This window comes from Sminthopsis crassicaudata, chromosome 1 (genome assembly GCF_048593235.1).
Source record: "Sminthopsis crassicaudata isolate SCR6 chromosome 1, ASM4859323v1, whole genome shotgun sequence".
NCBI lineage: Eukaryota > Metazoa > Chordata > Mammalia > Dasyuromorphia > Dasyuridae > Sminthopsis > Sminthopsis crassicaudata.
Window position 1 is genome coordinate 311,389,767 of NC_133617.1, and position 20,269 is coordinate 311,410,035.

The following is a 20,269-nucleotide window of genomic DNA, read 5'->3' on the forward strand; positions in this document are numbered from 1 at the left end:
TAGGGGAAGGAGTAAAGGGAGGGAAGGGAAAATTTGGAAAAATGCATACAAGGGATAATGTTATTTTAAAAAATTACTCATGCATATATACTGTCAAAAATTTATAATTATAAAATTATAAAATAATTATAAAATAAAAAACAAACAAACAAATAAATAAATAAACAAACAAACAAACAAACAAACAAACAAACAAACAAACAAATAAATAAATAAATAAATAGACTGATTTAAGAAAACTGTGGAAAGACTTATATGAACTGATGCTGAATGAAGTGAGCAGAGCCAAGAGAACATTGTGCACAATAATGACATGATTTTGTGATCAATGAATGTGATGCATTTGGCTCTTTTCAGCATGTAGGGATTCAAAATAATTCCCATAGACTTGGGATAGAAAATGCTAACCAAAATCAGAGAAAGAGCTATCGAAATTGAATGTGAATTGAAACATAGTATTTTTACTTTTTTTGTTTCTTTGCTTTTTCTTTAATGCATTTTGTGTTTTTTTTTTTCCTTTTGGTCTAATTTTCTTGTACAACATGACAAATATGGAAATATTTTTAAAGATTAGACATATTTAATCTAAAAAAAAAGCACCCTTTTTTTTCTTCAACCACCTTGAAAATTCATGCCTAGTAGTAGCATCTGTGAAGTATACATATTTGAGAGCAATGCTGCTTCCCACCACACCTCAGAACACAGGAGACAAAGTGTCAGGTCCAATGGGCTGAAGGGCATTTTCACTTTACATATGGAGGAAATTAATTGGAAATGGATGTAGATTAATGTCAAATTCATTTTAGGTGCCTACTAGTTGTTAGATGTATCTTGAAGTACTCAGGATAAAAAAAAATAAATTGAGGTAGTACACTGCTTTGAATAACTTGAAGAATTGTATAAGTATCAAAATAGGACTAGCATCTCTGATGTGAGTATTTTACAAGCCCCTTTTCAGACTGATCATCCACCTTTCCTGTCCCCTTGCATTCAAATCTCACCTGTATCTCCAAGAAGCTGTAGCATACATAATGGCAATCCATTGTGCCACTGTGCCAGTTACCAACTGTCTTGGTAAACTGGATAAACCAGGTTGGATCAAAACTTACCAGTATGTTCTCATCATCAAATCAATCAAATATTACTTAGTATCTATCCCAAGCATGTGAAGATTTTCTGGTGCAATAAGTAGATAAGAACATTTTTTTTTTTTTCCAAGGCCATGAAGATTGATGAAGCAGGAACTGTGAAAATCTTGGTCATATAATAAAGATAACAAGGTCATCCACCACATCCTGAATCATCACCAGTTATCTTTTGGTAGTGGAGTTCATTTTTTGGATGAGAGAATGAGGCTGAGGACTCTGTGAAATATTGACTCACCTAAATACAAATCATTCATGAATAAAGACATAATCTGGTAATATCATTGCTAATACTTAAAATGAGTATTCTATGAAAATGGCAGAGTATGTTGCTAAATTTCAAGCTCTCCCAATACCACCCCCCCAAATAGAATAAATTTGTGGCTCAAAGTCAACCTAGACTGCTGAAAAATCTAGAAAACTTGGGCCAGGATAGGGGTCATATTGATAAAATGTGACAAGATCTGAAGAAAGATTCTGGGCTGGCATTAATTTCTCTGAAATGCAAACACCTCCAGGCTAGCTCTGCAGAAATATCAAGTAAGAACCCCTTGAAGCTAGTGTGGGTGTGGTTGGAGCCTCATCAAGAAGCACAAAAACTTTTACATAATGGACTGTTTGTTGAAAGGGGTTTGACTCTGAGAAGACAGAGTGAACCTCAGCTCATTGGGAATGTCAGGCCCACTTTTACTGCTGAGATGAGGTCCTGGGAGAGAAGGAAACAGCACCTAGTGAGTGCAGAATAGTGTAATAGGGGCATTGAGGGTTATGAGAACTTGCAGGAGGTTAGATCTCTTGGTTTGTGGTTCTAGGTTAGAGTGGAGAGTTGAAGGGAAACTTGAGGCATCATCCCTCTACACCATGATTAGAAGCACTTACATATATACCTCTTATTTAAAAAATGAACCAGCAAAAAAGAAAGCACTTACCCTATGGTTTTTGAATATCAGGACAGTTTTCCTTTATATTTTCTTGAAACATGATGTCTAGACTCTGTTTGTGATCATGACTTTCAGTAATACCATAATTTTAAAATTATCTCTAATGGATCTCTTTTCCAATCATTCCAATCATATCAATTTCTCCACATTACTTCCAACATTTGTTGTTCTCCTTTTCTGTCATATATCAAATCTGGTAAGTGTAGAGCAGTACCTCAAACTTGCTTAATTTGCATTTCTCTATCAAATAAAGCATTACATTGATTATTTTGAAAACTTCTCATTCATATCCTTTAACAATTTTTCAATTGAGGAATGGACCTTAATTCTAGAAATTTGACTTTGTTCTGAGAAAGGAGGTCTTTGTAAGAGAAATTTGTTATTTTTTTCACAGATATAAATACTGTGTATTTTACTCCATCCTATTTTCCCCATTTATTCTTCTCTAGCTCTCTAGCTCCCTTCCTTCCCCCCTTCCTTCCTCCCTTCCTCTCTGTCTCTCTGTCTCCATGTCTCTGTCTCTCTCCCTGTGTCTCTGACTCTCTGTTTCTGTCTCTCTGTGTGTTTCTTTCTTCTTTCTTTCTATACATTCTCAAAAGCGTTTTCTTCTTTTACTTCAAACAATCTAACTTCTCTTCTCTCATCTCCTCTTTCTTCCCTTATTCTCTTTCCTTTATACTTTCATGTATGGTAAGACAGATTCCAAAACCCAAATGAGTTTTCATGTTACTCCCTCTTTGAGCCAATTATAATGAAGATGATGTTCACAAGCTCCCCCGACCCCATCACTCCCACCTTTTCCACTATAAAAGCTCTTTTATGCCGTTTATGACAGATAATTCATCTTTTTCTCCCCTTTTTCTTTCCTTCCCCAACTGCATTCCCTTTTTTTCTCACCCTTTAATTTTATTTCTTCAGATAATCATTCATTCCATCATATTTAACTCATATCTATGACTTCTGACTTTGTACACTCTCTTTAACTATCCAATAATCACAAATTTTATTGAAGTTTTCCCAAGGAGAGATGTAAAATTTAACCTTTTTAAAGCTCTTATGAGTTCTGTTTCCTTTGTACCTTTTTACTAACAATATTTAATCCCTGACCTGGAAGTTCTGGAATTTGATCATAATATTCCTGAGGTTTATTTTAGGGTCCTTTCAGTTTCTCTAATTTTTGTTTTTAATAAAAGTCTTTAAGGCATCTATACCAAAAGTTTGACAATGTGTTTTTATCCTTCATTCAATTCTGTCTTTACTTTCTCCCTCCTTCACCTCCCCTTATTGAGAAGATAAGCAACTTAAAGTAGGTTATACATATGAAATTAAACAAAATATATTTCTATGTTAGTCATGTAAGAATGAAAACATGTACCAAAAAGAAGGGGGGAAAGTTATATATATATATATATATATATATATATATATATATATACATATATATATATATATATATATGTACATATATATACATATATATATGTATAAATATATATATTAACCTGCATATATTTAATCTGCATAAACCCATCAGTTTTCTCTTGAGGTGGGTAATAATTTTGTTATAAATTCTTCAGAATTGTCTTGGATCATTATATTGCTGGAAATTGCCAAGTCATTCACACTTGGTTATTATACAATATTGCTGTTCCTTTATACAAAATTCTTCTGGTTCAGCTTGTTTTACATTTCATCAATTCATTTAGCATAGGTATATAAATTTATAAATATTATAAAACCTAAACAAATATACATATAAAATATGAAATAACATTTTTCCAAAAGTTAATAAGAATCTACAAATTTTATTTAGTAGGAAAATTACATGATTAGACATCAGGTTGGGACAATCATTTCAAATCATTCCATAATTAAGAAACTTATCATTTCTATTTTGGAATATTGCAGTTGCCTTCTGATTGCTATTCCTGCTTTAGGTTTCTCTCCTTTTCAGTTTATCCTCCAATCAAATGATCAACAAGCATTTGTTTTCTCTAGTTACTGGGAATACAAATACAAAGAATGCAGAAATTCCTGCAGCTTACATTCAAAATGGGAAAAAAAGGAGAAGAATTCTGGGAAGATGGTAGAGTAAGTAAATTTCCAGCTCTCCTGATTTCCCCCCACAAATACAATGAATTTTCTGGTGAAAAATCAAGAAGACTTGAGGTAGAACAGGGGTCCTCCTGATATAACCATAGGACATTTTAAGAAAGACCAACCTGTCTGAATTGTAAACATGTCCAGAAACTTTATTGGGACCCCTTGGGCTAACTGGGGTTGACTTGACTTTCAGCATAACCACAAAGACATTTACCTCACAGTTTGTCCAGTGGAAGTTTGAGTCTGGTAGGACTAAGTGAAACTCAGCTGTTGGGAATGCCAGCCCAAACTGTGCTGCTGAGATGTGCCTTTGGGTAAGAAGGAACCAGCTCCTGGTGAGTGCAAAAGCAGTGGGGCAGAGCTGCTGTTGTTTGGGGGCATTGTAGGAGGGTAAAGCTCTTGGCTCCTGGTCAGAATGGAAAACTGAATTGAAGCTTGAGGTACCATCCCCCTACCCCTTGATTAGAGGTGCTTGCACCAATACCACTTATTAAAAAAAAATGGTAAAAAAAGAAAGAAGCTAACCATTAAAACAAGGAAGACTGGAGTTGGTCTTCAGAGGAGGACACTTTAGTAAAAAAACAAACAAACAAACAAACAAAAACAAAAAAAAAACCCAAAACAAAAACAAAAACAAAAAACTTCTACCACAAAGAGTCCCATGCAATGGCTCCCTGCCTAGAGAGAAATTAAGAAATCAAATGAGAGACATTGAGGAAAATCTAAGGAAAAAATTAAAACCATCCAAGTAAAACAAGATTATGAAAAAAATTGTTAATTAATTAGAACAAGGAGGTACAGAATCTGAAAGATGAAAACAACTCTTTAAACATTAGAATTGGGCAAGGGGAAACCAGTGAAGCTATGAATGAACAAGAAATAACAAAATGAATTACGAAAAATGAGAACATAAAACATATATTTAGTGTGATATAATATCACTTCAGTATGATATAATATCACTCTAGTTTGATATAATGATATAATCACTCTAGTTGGCATATACTTTGTGTGATGTAATGATGTAATCAGACTGAGATATTTAAGGGCTGAGAGGATTGGAGACAAGAACTCAACTTCAAGCTCGATCTCAGACTCAGACTTAGACACAGACACAGAGGAGACACAGATGAGGATTAGGCACAAAAGACAGAGACAGAAACAGAGATCCTCTTAGTGGCTCTCCCTCCCTGCCTTCATCCCTCTTCCACCTAAGGCCAAGGCTCATCCAGAGATCCTTCAGAGAGCTAGTCTGAACATTACAATGAGGAGAGAGTAGAAAAAGAAAAAAAAATCCACCAATCACTTCTTAAACAAGATCCTTTGTGAAAAACACAGGAATATCAACAAACAAAAAGCCTCAAGAAAAAAAAAATAGATTCAACCTCTATTTAACAAAATTTAATTAAAGACTCAGCATGGATAGAAAAGACATGTGTGGTTTTTTTTGGGGGGGTGAGTATCTGTATATATGTACTTGTTGTATAATTTGAAACCTTCCATATATTCTGTTAGGCATATGATAATGTTAACTTGAGTTATGTATTGCTATTCTATTTATTTCTCTTATTCTGTTTCTTCAAATAAAATAAATTTGTTAAAAACATTTGGAAATATATAACTTCACAAATAAGTATGGAATTTATAAATAGAAAAATACAAATAAGTAAAAGGAGTTAAATGTGAAATAGTTTGGGAGAGAAGGCTCTCTAGATTTAAATTCAAGAATAGTGCTATGTAGAGAATTCTGCTTGTCAAACAGACTTAAAGAAAAAGGGGAATTCTATGAGGTAAAAGGAGGAAAAAGGGACAGCCTGCACAGAGGACTAGAAGAAACATATCTAAGAGATTAAGGGAGAAAAGACAAAATTTGCAATTGATTGGATAGATGGTCAAAAATCTATAATAACTTAAGGATAACATAAAAGTTGTGAACCCAATTAAACAATTAAGCAGGTTGTTTTAAGGGACATAATGATAAGATCTCTGTTTGTCATTCTATGATGGTGATGTGGTGGTAAGCTTGGGTAACTGTGGAGAGGGGAAGGGAAGCTAAGAATTTTCTCACTGGTATCTGTGCTTCCATGGGTGCTTGGATAATATTTAAATTACTTCTCCTCCAAGTGATGGCATCTATGCTCTTAATGAGAGTGTTTGATAATCTGGATAGCAGAAGATCAAGCAACTTTCAGAACATAGAGGGATATATGTAGATATAAGGCTGATGGTGACAAACTTCATGATTAATTGTCTTGGGGAAGTATAATATGATCTATCTTTCTATCCTACTATAAGTCTTAGATCTTTACCATAGAATCACAATTTTAAAAATATTTTTAGGCAAAAACTTGCAAATACAAACTTGATGTGATTTACTCTCTTCCTCACCCTGCTTTTTGATTTATATTTTCAGTATTCATGTATTTTCAGCTAATTTACCTTTTGATAATGGAACCTTATAAGTGTTATTTTAGCCTCTTTTTTTGTGACATGAGTATTGTATCCACTCCCAGATGTGACATTAGTTTTCAATAGCTGTATTATAAAACATGGAAGAATATATTGATATTTTATTTCCATAGTTCCTTGTACATACCAAGATCTTAATAACTGAATTGAATCATAATTATTTCAAAGTAAGTAACTTATAAAATTTTGCCCATTTTTCAGGTCTTTTGAAAAGCAGAAGACAACATTTGGAACTCTGTGTGTGTGTGTGTCTGTGTGTGTGTCTGTGTGTCTGTGTCTGTGTGTGTGTGTGTGTGTGTGTGTGTGTGTGTGTGTGTGTGTGTGTGTGTAAGAGAGAGAGAAAGAAAGAGAGAGAGAAAGAGAGAAGCAGAAGAAATTTGAACTTGACATTCTATCAAAAACAAACATAATGAGGACTTGTTCCTGCTTATCCTTATTTATTTGGACCTCTCTGCTTCATGTTGTTGACCTGTCACCATTACAAGAAAGAATGAACAAATATTCACCAAGAGAAAAAACACTTGCTTTGTCAGAAGATCATGGAAAAATGCTACGTCGGACCAAACGTGGTTGGATGTGGAATCAGTTTTTTTTGCTGGAAGAGTATACAGGTACAGATACTCAATATGTAGGAAAGGTAAGCATTTTTTAGGATGTCAAAGGCAGAAACTGAATGAAAGACTAGCTCAGTCTCTACTAACCATTTTTATATTTTATTCATCCTAGGTAAGAAAAAATCGTATCCATAAATATGTATATGCAAACACATGCATATAGATATAGATACAGATATAGATTTAGATATATGTGTGTGTATGTGATGAAATCGTTGGGTTGATATTAAATGTTTGCATCATTTTAACTCATATATAAATATTAAAAGGAAAAAAAACGATATTTCAAATAACATTTAAAAATCATGGATCAAAAGTAAAACAGATGTATCATAGGAATGAATTGTTTTCCCTGCAGAAAAGCAATATAATTTATTTGAAATCTACTGATTATATGCTTCTCAGTGATATAAATTATGCCCTATATGAAAGGCCCTGGTGCTTTTCTCTGCAATAATGTCAAAAGGAGGTAGTAGGCTTGATTAACTTTAGCATAACCAGCATTATTTTTCCTTTATCTCCCAGGTGTTAATAGGAAGGAAGAGTCCAGTATTCAGATGATAATAGAAATTGCAAGTGACTTGTGAGTTCTAGATCAGCACATCTAGATTTTTCTTTTCAAGATGTATTTTTTTTTTTTTTTTTGGCCACCTAGCAAGGAATTGTTTTTCCCCTGAGGCAATTAGGATTAAGTGATTTGCCTGAGATAGCACAGTTAGGAAGTGTTAAGTGTCTGAGAACAGATTTGAAATCAGGTCCTCCTGACTTCAGAACTCCTGCTCTATCCACTGTACCACCTAGCTGCCCCTGAGTCTTTTTCATCTTAAGAAAATGTTGTATACCTCCAATCAATTCTTCTTCAAGTAACAAAAATCTTGGATTCCTTTTTTTCAGATATGTGTGTTAAATTAAGAATTAAGTGACAGACACCTCACCTTTTCCCCTACCTTCAATTTTCTGAAACACTATATTCTATGATAAGTACATTTATTAGTTCAACCTAGTCTTTCTCCTTTATATTCCAAATTGCCTATTGTTATTTGTTTCTTTTCTCAGAATGGAAGGTGAAAAAAATAACCAAATGGCAAACTAAGTACAAAAATGCTTCCTTGTAATTTAGTTCTAATGGCATCCTAATTTCAATCATGTCTTAAAATATTGAAACCCTGGAAATCACCTTTAAATCCTTCATCATCATCATTAATTACTTATGGTACTTTATAAAGTCAATATTTATTCAATAATAAGTATTCTCTCAGCTGGCTAAAACATCCAGTAAATTGGCAATGGAACTTTCTTTTGTTTTTTAATCTAATTTATTTATTTTCTGGATATACATATGTTAACTTTTTAATACACATTTTTTTAATGAAACACATTGAGACAAAAATCAGAACAAAAGGAAAAGAAAAACACTGGAGAAAAAATAGAACAAAGAAGTAAATATATCATGTGTTAATTTACATTCAGTCTCCATAGTTCTCTTTCTGAATACAGATGTCTTTTTCTATCCAAAATTTATTGGGTTTGCCTTGGAGCCAATGGCACTTTCACAGAATCCCTTGGTTATCATAAGGTATGACAAATCTAGAATTAGAGGCATGACAACTAAACATAGAGGTTATGACTAAGTACCACCCTTATTTACTTTTTGTGATTGTTCAGTTGTTTTTCAGTCATCTCTTTCTCTCTGGGACACCATTTGAGAGTTTTCTTGGCAAAGATACTGGAATAATTTGCCATTTTCTTCTCCAGCTCATTTTAAAGATGAGGATACTGATACAGAGTTAAGTGATTTTCTCAGAGCCACACAGCTAGTAAGTGTCTGAGGCCGCGTTTGAACTCAGGAAGAAGAGTCCTTCTGAATCTAGGCCTGGCATTCTAGGCAATACAATACCTATTATTTGAAGTGAGAAAACAGGCATACAAAGTTAAAGTGACTTGTCCTAGGCCACAGAGCTGGAAGATGGGATATGAACCTATGCTGTCCTATATCCAAGCCATGTGTTATTTATTTAAACCTTTTAGTATGCTTTTTGCTTGTTTGTTTAGTATTTATTCTTTTATCATTATAAATCAAGATTACATTTTCTTTTAGCTGGACAATTTTGGTAGTTCTCTTAAATTGTTCCCAACATCTAGAATCTAATGATGTGTATATTCTTGTAAGAATAATCTACCACACAACTAAAAAAAGGAATCAAAAATTTTTGTTAATTGAAGAAGGATTAAAGGTCACCTAATCTAAACCTCCCATTTTGTAGGTGAGGAAATAAATTAGGAATGAGGAAATGATTCATTTAAGTTTATCATTCAACTACTTAATGGTGTAATCTAGACCTCCATTACTGATTTCTACTTCATTTATCTTTCTCATTACATTTATTGATCATGAAATGTCACATTAAAAAAAGAAAAACTTTTTAGTGGTCCAAATTATTAAAGTGTCAACCCTGTACTGTGTTGGTATTTTATTAAGGGAAAAAAATTATCTGCCCTAATGAAAGTTTCATTTGTTGCATTTTTTAGAGGTTAAAGGATAGTGTGTGGATAGGGATGTATAAGGAATTTCTGTATACATATATATGTATATTGTGTGTGAGTGTATGTGTGTAATATATATGTATATACATATATATATACATCTTATATTTTCTATTTCTGTTTATACACGTACATATACATACATACCTATAAATGGCAAACACATTCAAAGTAAATACAGTGATCATAGGAATAGAGCACCCAATGTTTGTGATTGGAAAGGTAATCAGGAAATAGCTTATGTGCACATTTTTTAAAGTGAGTTCTCAACCCATATGTGGCTATATAACTGAATGTGGGGTTCATCAATTTATGCTTTATTATCAGTAAATGTTTTATTTGTATATTTATATCTCTATACCCATATTTGAGTAAAAAAAAATTATTGGGTGAAAAGGGGTGGTGAGTAGAAGAATTTTAAGAAGCCTTGATATAGGAGATAATAGTGAAGATTACCTGCTGACAGAATTTAGTTCTAAAAGGAAGATAGTGAAAAAGGAATATATTAAAAGCATAACAGGATTTTATGTAAAAAAGTCACAGGAAATGGAAAAGAGATAATATGTGTATGAAACAGCATGTTGTCCATTTTTACTGTAATCAATCAAATATTTATTAAGCTCCTAATATGTATTAGCATTCTGGTAAACACTAGAGATGAAAGTAGAAAGAATGGAAGAATTCTTATTTGCAATAACCTTACATACTTGTAGGGAGACAAGTATATAAATTAATAAATAGACAAATAGATAAATGAAATATATAGATAGATGTTAAGGTTAATACATAGATATCTCTATTATATATGGCTTAAATGCAAATTAAATAAATGCAAATATGTACAAAATGTTTAAAATATAATTAGAATTGAAGGTCACTAGAAATTTAAGAAAACAGGAAATGTTTTCCAAATAATTTTGTGTCTCACTGCCTCTTAAATAAAGAAAATTTATTGGGGCAGCTAGGTAGACAGTGGATAGAGCACCAGCACTGAATTCAGGAGGACATGAGTTCAACTCTGTTCTCAGACACTTAAAACTTCCTAGCTGTGTGACCTTGGACAAGTCACTTAAACCCCAATTGTCTCAGCCAAAAGAAAAGAAAGGAAAAGAAAAGAAAAGAAAAGAAAAGAAAAGAAAAGAAAAGAAAAAATATTGTGTAGGAAAAAAAAAAAAAAAAAAAAGGAAGGCATTTATTCCAGGTATGGGGGAATGACCATTGCAAAGATACAAAAATAGAAGGTGAAGTGTCTTATATCATGTCTAAGGAAGAGAGTAAAAGAGTCAATTTTGTTAGATTATATTTCTTGTAATGGAGAGAGGCTTCCATTTGTATTTTTTAGAACTAGTCTTTACAGGGCTTAATTTTTTTTTTTTTTTTTCCTCTTTTATTCTAGAGGCAAGAGGAAGCCAATGGAATTGGTTGAATAGGGATATCATATGATCAGATCTATACTTAAGAAGAATTACAGCAACAACATTATTGGTGCCTTTGGCATAAATAAAGAAGTTAAAAAAATAAAAGGATTTAATGGGATAATATTTAATTTAGTTTTAGACAGTTTTAGTATAAGCAGTCAAGGGGATCTAATACAATGAATCATCTAGGTCATTGGTGATATGTAACTTAACTGGCAGAGAGTGGGGTTGGATGTCCAGATTTGAGGAGTTATCTGAATAGATAGGATAATTAAACCATGGGATTTGGTGAAGTAACTAAGAGATGTAAAAGAAAATTTTGGTGAATGTCTACAATTAGAGTATGTGATGTGAGACTGGTAAGTCTGGTAAAAGAACCAGATGATAGTTCTATCATGAAAAGTAGAAGAGAAAATATGCAGGAGGAAAAAGTAGCATGAATTTTGGTTTCAAGGGTCAATTATATGGGATTCTTTTCATACAATGGAAACTAATTTCTCAGTGTTCTCTGCCTGAATGAGTAACCAACATACAGTTTTGATGAATATGGGCAAAAGGAAAGATCCTGATTTATTTCTTACTTCTGGTCTTAACAGAGATGTCAATTCCAGCTTTTTTCCAAGTCCAAGATGAGCAAGACATCTGTATATAGAACTTTCATCATATCCCCATCCCAACCTTACCTACACTACAATCTTCTGTTAATTTTCCCTTAAGTGAGAGTCGAGACTGTTTTGAATGAAATGATTTATTTTACTCCCAATGGGAGATTTTCTTTAAACTGTCTTGTCTAATATATATTCTCATATGTGTACTTTCTCTTATTTTTTTTTCATTGATTTAAATAAATGTTTTTTTCTTTACTATTTGCTTTATGTGGTTACTATGGAAATGGAATTTATTGAGTGTGAAGTCAAGCCTTGGATATAAAGTTTAGAGTCCTCTTTTCTCCATTAAGAAATAGTAGTAGGGTCAAGTAGGTGTTGCAGTGGATAGAGCACCAGCCCCGGGGTCAGAAGTAGCTGAGTTCAAATCTGGATCAGATATTTAACACAAGCTGTGTGACCATATAGATATAATTCTAGCTTAGTAGTTCTTTTGTCAGTTCAGTCCTCAGACAATTTTGAAATCCTGCAAAAGTTTTAACATTTCCCAATGATTCCTGAGGGTTTTCAAGACCTACAACAGTCTTATATCTCAGAGAATCCAATGATTCCTGAGGGTTTTGAAGTCCAACAACAATCTTATCATATCTCAGAGAATCCAGTGATTCCTGAGGATTTTGAAGTCCAACAATTCTTGATGTTCATGAATCAAATTCCATAACTGTCATGCTATTTCAGTAGTGGGCACAGTCAGCAATAAACCACCTGATGTTTCTTGGGTCCCTTTCAAGGGTCTGTGCTGACTCTCTGCAATGGACAAGAAGCTTTGGTCTGTGTGAGAATCACCATGCCTTTCACCACACCCTTCATCACACCCTTCATCCTCACTTAACTCCAGATGCCCTCTAATGATATTGCTATTAATCTGTTTATTGGTTTCCTCTTTTTCCTCACACTTCCTCATCTGGCTGTTCTTAATTTTTTTCTTTTTCTTTTTTCTATAACTTGAAGGATTCTTTAAGGCCAATTGTATTATGTTGTATATATAGAATGTTTCCTTGAAAGTTGAATGAGAACCTTTATCACTGTAGTATTAAAATAGTTCTTCTCCTACCAGCTTCCGATTATCTACCTCTTTTTTCTTCTTCTGTAATGTTCTGTTGTCTCCAGAAACTGCTAATCGCTCTCTGGGAGGAGATCTGCTGTCTCAACTCAATCTCCCGGCCAGACTCTGTTCTAGAGTAGACTCACTCCTCCAGGCCCAATGTTATCCTCCCAGAGAAGGGGCATGTGAGAACTCAAGGGCTTATGGGAAAATGACTTCAACCAATGAACTTGCTTGTTTGAACTAAAGGTGTGAACTTTGAGCTAGAGAATTGTTAAGTACCAACTTAGCACTTAGTAAGAACCTAACATTCTTCCTTTAAGAACCAAGGGGATGTGCATTCTAATGTACCCAAGAGTCTAGCGATCTGCAACTGAATTAAAATTAAACCTTGTCCCTTGATTATCTTAAACATGCTTTCTATAGTGCCCCCTTGGGGTACACCTAGGGGTGGGGCTGGGCCTGGGGGAGAATCTTTTCCTAATATCTGCCCCATTTCAGCTAGAAAAAGTTACTAGTTTTGCCCTTTATAAAGTAAGTTCCCTGTTTGTCTATTAAAATACTCACCCTATTTTCTGGTCCCCGAGGGCTTCTTTAGTGAAATTAAGGTCATTGGTCCCACATTGGAGACCGAATATAATGACTTCATGAGCACCCTGGGTAAATTAAAATTATCAGGAGTCAGGATAAGCAAAAGTCTTTTTTCTTGGTCTTTACCAGTAGAAGTGAATGGGATGAACTAGTAGGATGTCTGTGACTTTACTTCCTCATCTCCTGGTCAGAGTGAGTCCGGCTAGTCTCATTCCACCTTCTAGTCCTTCTCACAATTCTCTGTATACACCAAACGATTGGGCCAGCAGAGGATAGTGAGAAGGGCCATTTTCCAAGCATATTCTTATAGAGTTTTGTCCAATTGGTAATTAGCTTCATGTGCTCAATTGCCCAACCTCAGTGCATTGACTCAAGAGTTTCAGCCCTTTAAAAATGACAATTATCTTTTTTTTATATCTTCTCTTGTTTTCTTTTATTTTTATGTTGTCTCGCTCATTAGACTGTGAACTTCTTGAGGCTATACACACAGAGAGACAGAGAAACAGAGAGAGAGAGAAAAAAACAAAGGCAGAGACATAGGCAGACAGAAACAGAAGGAGGAGGAAAAAAGGGAAGGGGAGAAAGAAAAAGAGAGAGCAAAAGGAAGGAAGGGATTTAGTTCTGTATAGACCCCCACGTTTAGCTCAGTGCTTAATATATAATAAACGTTTGTCAAATACATTTTTTACTAATAGGAGTGATAAATATTTGGTGAATCAAATATACTTTTTACAAAGCAAGAAATAGGGGCACTGTCTATTTGAAATTAATGGTTTTGACCGATAATTTGTATTATCATAATGTATATAGTCTTGAATATCATGTTCAGGAATTTATGTTATAGAAAATGAGGATTCATTTTAAAAAAAATATAGCACTTGCATAATGAAAGTAGTGTTTTTAGATGATGAGTTGGCTACACTATTGAGGATATATTTAAAGAAGAGATTACATTGACAAGGAAATGTTTGATATACCGGTTAAATAATTTACCAAAAAGAATATTTTATAACATATGACTTCACAATCATTTTAATTTTCTATTTAAAAACCTAAAGTTACATTAGTTCTTTTTTTCAGTTAAACTACTAATAAAAACTAGAACCTTGTTATTCCAAGACATTAAGAATAAAAAGTTCTACAAGGAACACTTAATATTAACTAAGATTTGTATGGTGCTTATTATGTGATTCACACTACACTATGCAATTTACAATTATTGCTTAATTTGATCCTTGAAAGAAGCCCCATTACTGTGAGCCTGAATGGATTATAATCCGCATCATTGAAGGACTTTTCCATATCAAGAATGTTATAGATTCAATAATGTTTTAGAGAGCTAAAATAATTAAAGGAGTTTTTTTTTTTTTTTCTGTTCAAGAGAAGTAGCCAAAAATTGCCACATAATATACTCATCCATTTATTTATCTTTTATTCATCCATCTAGTTATCTATTTTTTGATTGATATTTATTTGACAACTACATTTTTTATCAGTTAGGATAAGAATACATAATAGAATTAATTAAATCTAGATAAAAACCAGTAAAAATAATGTTGCCTGATAAAACTAATAGAACACCTGATTATATAGTTAGTGCTTAACCTAGTACCTAGAGAATTGCAGTTTGTTGAATAAATGGATTTACTATAGGAAAAGCCAATTATTAAAAAATATTATTTATTTTTTAACAGTATCTTTAATTCCTACCTAAATTTCCAAAATAAACTATAACTGATTATGTTTCAAACTGTTATTGAGAGTTGGCTGAACTTCATTTATTCACCTATTGCAGATTTTTCTGAAAGCGAATTATGTGAGCATGTGGATTTCCTTGCAGAAAGAGCCAAATCACAAGCAGAATAGATGTAAGATATGGTGTGTGTCCCCTACTTTCAAGAAATATTAGGGGTTTAGAGAATTTAATTTCAAATGTTATTTTAACTAATCTTTGGAATACAGAATAAAATGTGAAAACTGTTGTTGAAAAAACTGTTTACTTTCAGAAAGGCACTTTCAGATCCATGGTCCAATCTCATTATTTGGAGGACAAAAATTTAGTAGAGATTATAAAATAGTAAATAACAAGTTGTAAAATTGCACAGCACTTAGAGGAGCATCTGGTTGACAATTAGACTGGATGAACAGAACTGTCTGACAAACCACTTTTCATTGTCAAGTTAATCTGTAGCCCATGAGAAAGAATCTGGAATTCCCTAGTATGTACTAAATTTAGTGCTGTCAAAAAATGGAGAAATATAATTCTTGGTTATTCATTGTACTCTCATGACTTTTGTACATCAATAATTTCCTAAAATTAAAACTGAAAAGATTATATGTGCCAGAAATTTAGGAAAGGAAGATAACTGAATTTATCAAGGAAGATAAGTGAATTTATCAGATGTGATTGATAATAGTTATAACTCCTAAGGAATTAAAAAAAAATACTTTTAGGAATTGTTGATTAGTGTTTATGAAATTGTACTATTGATAGACTATATATATATGTATATATAAAACATTTTATATTTCTAGAAATAATCAATAGCTAAGCATAGGAGCATGAGACTGTAATAGCAGATATTAGGGAGACTGAGAATGACATGTCTCTTGAGTTTGAGAATTCTGAGCTACAGAACTTGCTATGCACTATCTGCACAAAGTAACTTATTAATATAGTGTCTATAGGTTAACTGGAAGACTGAGTAGATCAGTAGTGGGATCAGAAACACCCTCAGCATTACCCAGCCTAGGTAACTTCAGTAAACAATGATAAAAATGTAGCTGTTAAATAAATATCAATCAAAAATAGAAAGTTAAATGGCTGGATGGATAAATAGAAGATAAATAAATGGATACGTATATAGGTGATAGATAAGTAGATAATATATTATTCTATTGTTTTGATCTTAGACATTTTTTTTTCCCTGAGGCTGGGGTTAAGTGACTTGTCTAGGGTCACACAGCTACAAAGTGTTATGTGTCTGAGACCAGATTTAAACTCGGGTCCTCCTGAATTCAGGGCTGGTGGTCTATCCACTGTGCCACCTAGCTGCCCCTATCTTAGATGTTTTCAGAAAAAAATATATATAATGATTAAATTACCAGGACAGCCCTGAAGATGATACAATTTAATTTAACAAGTATTTTATTTAAGACTTACTGTGTATCAGAAATTGTACTTAATACGGAAGATACAAAAAGAAAAAAAAAATCATCATTTAAGAAGCTTGCAATTTTATAGAGCAGAAAAGATATAAACACCCGTAAGTAAATAATACATAAACATTTTAAATTTTAGATAATTTCAAAAAGAAAAAAATTAAAGTTAAGGAGGACCTGTAAAGTGTTCTACATCACTTGTAATACCAAAAAATGTCATGTAAGACCACAATTCTGACCTCTGGTTTCCTGATGAACAAAGAAACGCAGCGAAAGAGAAAGAGTAAGGAGGAAGAGGAGAGAAATGTCATCTGTTTCCTCCCATGAGAGTATCCCTAATTGATATATCCAAATACATAAAATATATATTTGGAATTACTTCAACTTCCTATTTGAAGTTACATTAGTTCTTTTTTCATTTAAAGTACTAATGAAAATGAGAACTCTGTTATTTTCTCCAAAATCCAGTTGTCCTAGCCCATTCAAGTTCATGTCCAAGTCTTAGTGCCATAATTAGTGGCATTATTAGTGCCACTCCTGTCTTACACTCATCTACCTATTCTGCAATGTTCTTAGTAACATGATAATTAAAATAATTAAAGCTGGCTGAATGGATTAGCAGTATATAAATGAACCAAGGAAAAGCTGCTAAAAAGATTTGCTCTGTTCAACTGTAAAAGACAATTTGAGTTGGAAGTGAATGAAGAAGAGAAATAAAGAAACAAAGATGTATTAAGTTATCCACTCTGTAACAGATCTTCTGCTTATCATTTAAAAATTATCTCATTCAATCCTTTCAACATCACAGGAATCAGATATTATGAATAATTCCATTTTTATAGGTGAGAACAATGAGTAATACAAAGATTAAATGAATTGCTAAGGGTTACACCAGTTGTAAGTGTCTGAAACTATATTTGAACTTTACATCTTTTTGACTTCCAGCTGCACAGAAAGTGAACAGCTCTTGTCAACAGATTTGAAAAAAAGAACAAAAGAAAATAGTTATCTAGTGTTGAGGAGGAAAAATGTTTACTAGGGTTAGAATTTTGTCAAAGCACATTAAACATCTTTAGGAAAATCTCAGATACCACATTGATATCTCTGATCAAAGTATTTGAAACTGTACTTAAGAGATTTATTCAGTCTTCTATGTTTCAAATTTGTATAATTTCCATTGTAATTATTAATAATATTACCTTATTTAGTACACATCTCACTTGTCTTATAAGAATAATTTAAACTAATTCACATTAAATTTGCTAATTAGAAGCCAATTCATATTGAATTGATGGATACTTACAATTCAGAAAGAAAATCATTGATAAGAAAAATCAGTGCACTCTTGTACAGAATTCCAATAGTCCCTCAGTTGTATTCCATTTAATATTACAAATGTAAAAATGAGTTGATTCTGGTGCTCATGGAGCTGATATTTAATTAGGAAATAAGATTCATAATTTGTAGTGGTCAGAGAGAGGAACTGATTATGCCCTTATGTTCTGAGAGATAAGATAAGTGAATTGAAAAACTACAAAAAATATTTTGGATTATTTTTTGAGGAAAAGTTACTATCAGACAGACAACTTCTTCCTACCTATCTAAAGAAATTATTTAATGGTTATCTCTCTAATCCAATTTCTTTCATTTTTATTAAAAAATAAGAAAAAAAAGATAAAGAAGCAAAATTTTTTCGTTGATTAGATAAAATTATCTGGGAAATAAATATATATACATATATATATATATGTATATAATACACACAAACACCATATAATATATGCCAATTATGTGTGAAAAAATCCACTTGGCCTATCCAAGAGCACTTAATATTTTTCCAGTTGTTTAGATCTGACTTTATTTGTGTGGAAAGTGTTTTATAGTTTTGCTCATATAGTTCCTGACTTTCCTTTGGCAGGCAGATTCCCAAATATTTTATATTATCAACAGATATTTTAAATGGAATTTCTCTTTTTATCTTTTGCTATTGAATTTTATTGGTGATTATAAAAATGCTGAGTATTTATTTGGATTTATTTTGTATTCTGCAACTTTGCTTAAGTTGTGGATTATTTCTAATAAATTTTTAGTAGAAACTCTGGGGTTCTCTCATATCATCTGCAAAGAGTGATAATTTGATTTCCTCATTATGTACTCTAATTCCCTCAATCTGCTTTTCATCTCTTATTGCAAAAACTAGCATTTCTAATAAAATATTGGATAGTAGCAGTGATAGTGGGCAACCTGTTTCACTCCTGGTTTTATTGGGAATGGTTCCAGTTTATCATCATTAAATATGATACTTACTAATGGGTTTAGATAGATGCTACTGACTATTTTAAGGAAAAGTTGATTTATTCCTATAATCTCTAGTGTTTTTAATAGGAATGGATGTTGGAATTTATCAAATGCTTTTTTATGCCTATTGAGATGTTTTTGTTAATTTGGTTATTGATATAGTAAATTATTAATAGTTTTGCTAATATTGAACCAGCTCTACATTTCTGGTGTAAATCCTACTTGGGCATGATGTATTATCCTGGAGATGATTTTCTGCAATCTTTTTGCTAGTATTTTATTTAAGATTTTTATATCAATGTTTATTAGGGAGATTGGTCTATAATTTTCTTTCTCTGTTTTCAACCTACCTGGTTTAAGTATCAGTACCATATATGTGTCATAAAAGGAATTTGGTAGCATTCTTTAATTCCTATTTTTTTCAAATAATTTATATAGCATTGGAGTTAATAATTCTTTCAATGTTTGGTAGAATTCACATATAAATCCATCTGCTTCTGGAGATTTTTTTAAAGGAGTTGATTAATAGCTTTTTCTATTTCTTTTTCTAAAATGAGGACTGTTTAACCAATTTGCTGCTTCTTCCCTTACTCAGAGCAAACTATATTTTTTAAGGCATTCATCCATTTCACTTAAGTTATCAAATTTATTAGCATAAAATTGGGCAAAGTACCTCCTAATTATTGCTTTAATTTCCTCTTCATTGGTGGAAAGTTTTCTTTTTTCATTTTTAAGACTAACAATTTGATTTTCCTCTTTCCTTTTTCTAATCAGATTTACCAAAGGTTTATCTATTGTATTTTTTTTTCCATTGAACCAATGCTTAATTTTATTTATTAATTCAATATATATATATATATATATATATATATATATATTACTTTCAATTTTATTAATCTCTTCTTTTATGTTTAGAATTTCAAATTTGGTGTTTGGGAGTTTTTAATTTGGTCTTTTTCTAGCTTTTTTTAGTTGCAAGCCTAATTCATTAATTTTCTCTTTCTCTATTTTATTCAAGTAGGCCTGTAGAGATATAAAATTTCCCCTTATTACCGCTTTGTCAGCATCCCACACATTTTGGTATGATGTCTCATTATTGTCATTCTCTTGGGTGAAATTATTAATTGTGTTTGTGATTTGCTGTTTCACCCAATGATTCTTTAAGATGATATTATTTAGCTTCTAATTGCTTTTTGGTCAATTTTCTCCTAGCTTTTTATTGAATGTAATTTTTATTGCATTGAGATCTGAAAAGGATGCATTTGTTATTTCAA

At 32.3% G+C, this 20,269-nt stretch overlaps 1 protein-coding gene and 1 long non-coding RNA gene across 2 annotated transcripts in view; one reads left to right on the forward strand and one right to left on the reverse strand.

The window, feature by feature from the left end:
- The window catches only part of LOC141549489 (uncharacterized), a 194,053-nt gene that overhangs the window by 140,247 nt on the left and 33,537 nt on the right, over positions 1–20,269 (reverse strand). The window lies entirely within an intron of this gene.
- Positions 1–20,269, forward strand: part of CDH9 (cadherin 9) — a 236,508-nt gene that overhangs the window by 84,075 nt on the left and 132,164 nt on the right. The window contains exon 2 of the mRNA XM_074279075.1: positions 6,860–7,295. Within this exon, the coding sequence (XP_074135176.1) occupies positions 7,068–7,295 (228 nt within the window). The 5' untranslated portion in view covers positions 6,860–7,067. The remainder of the gene's footprint in view (positions 1–6,859; positions 7,296–20,269) is intronic.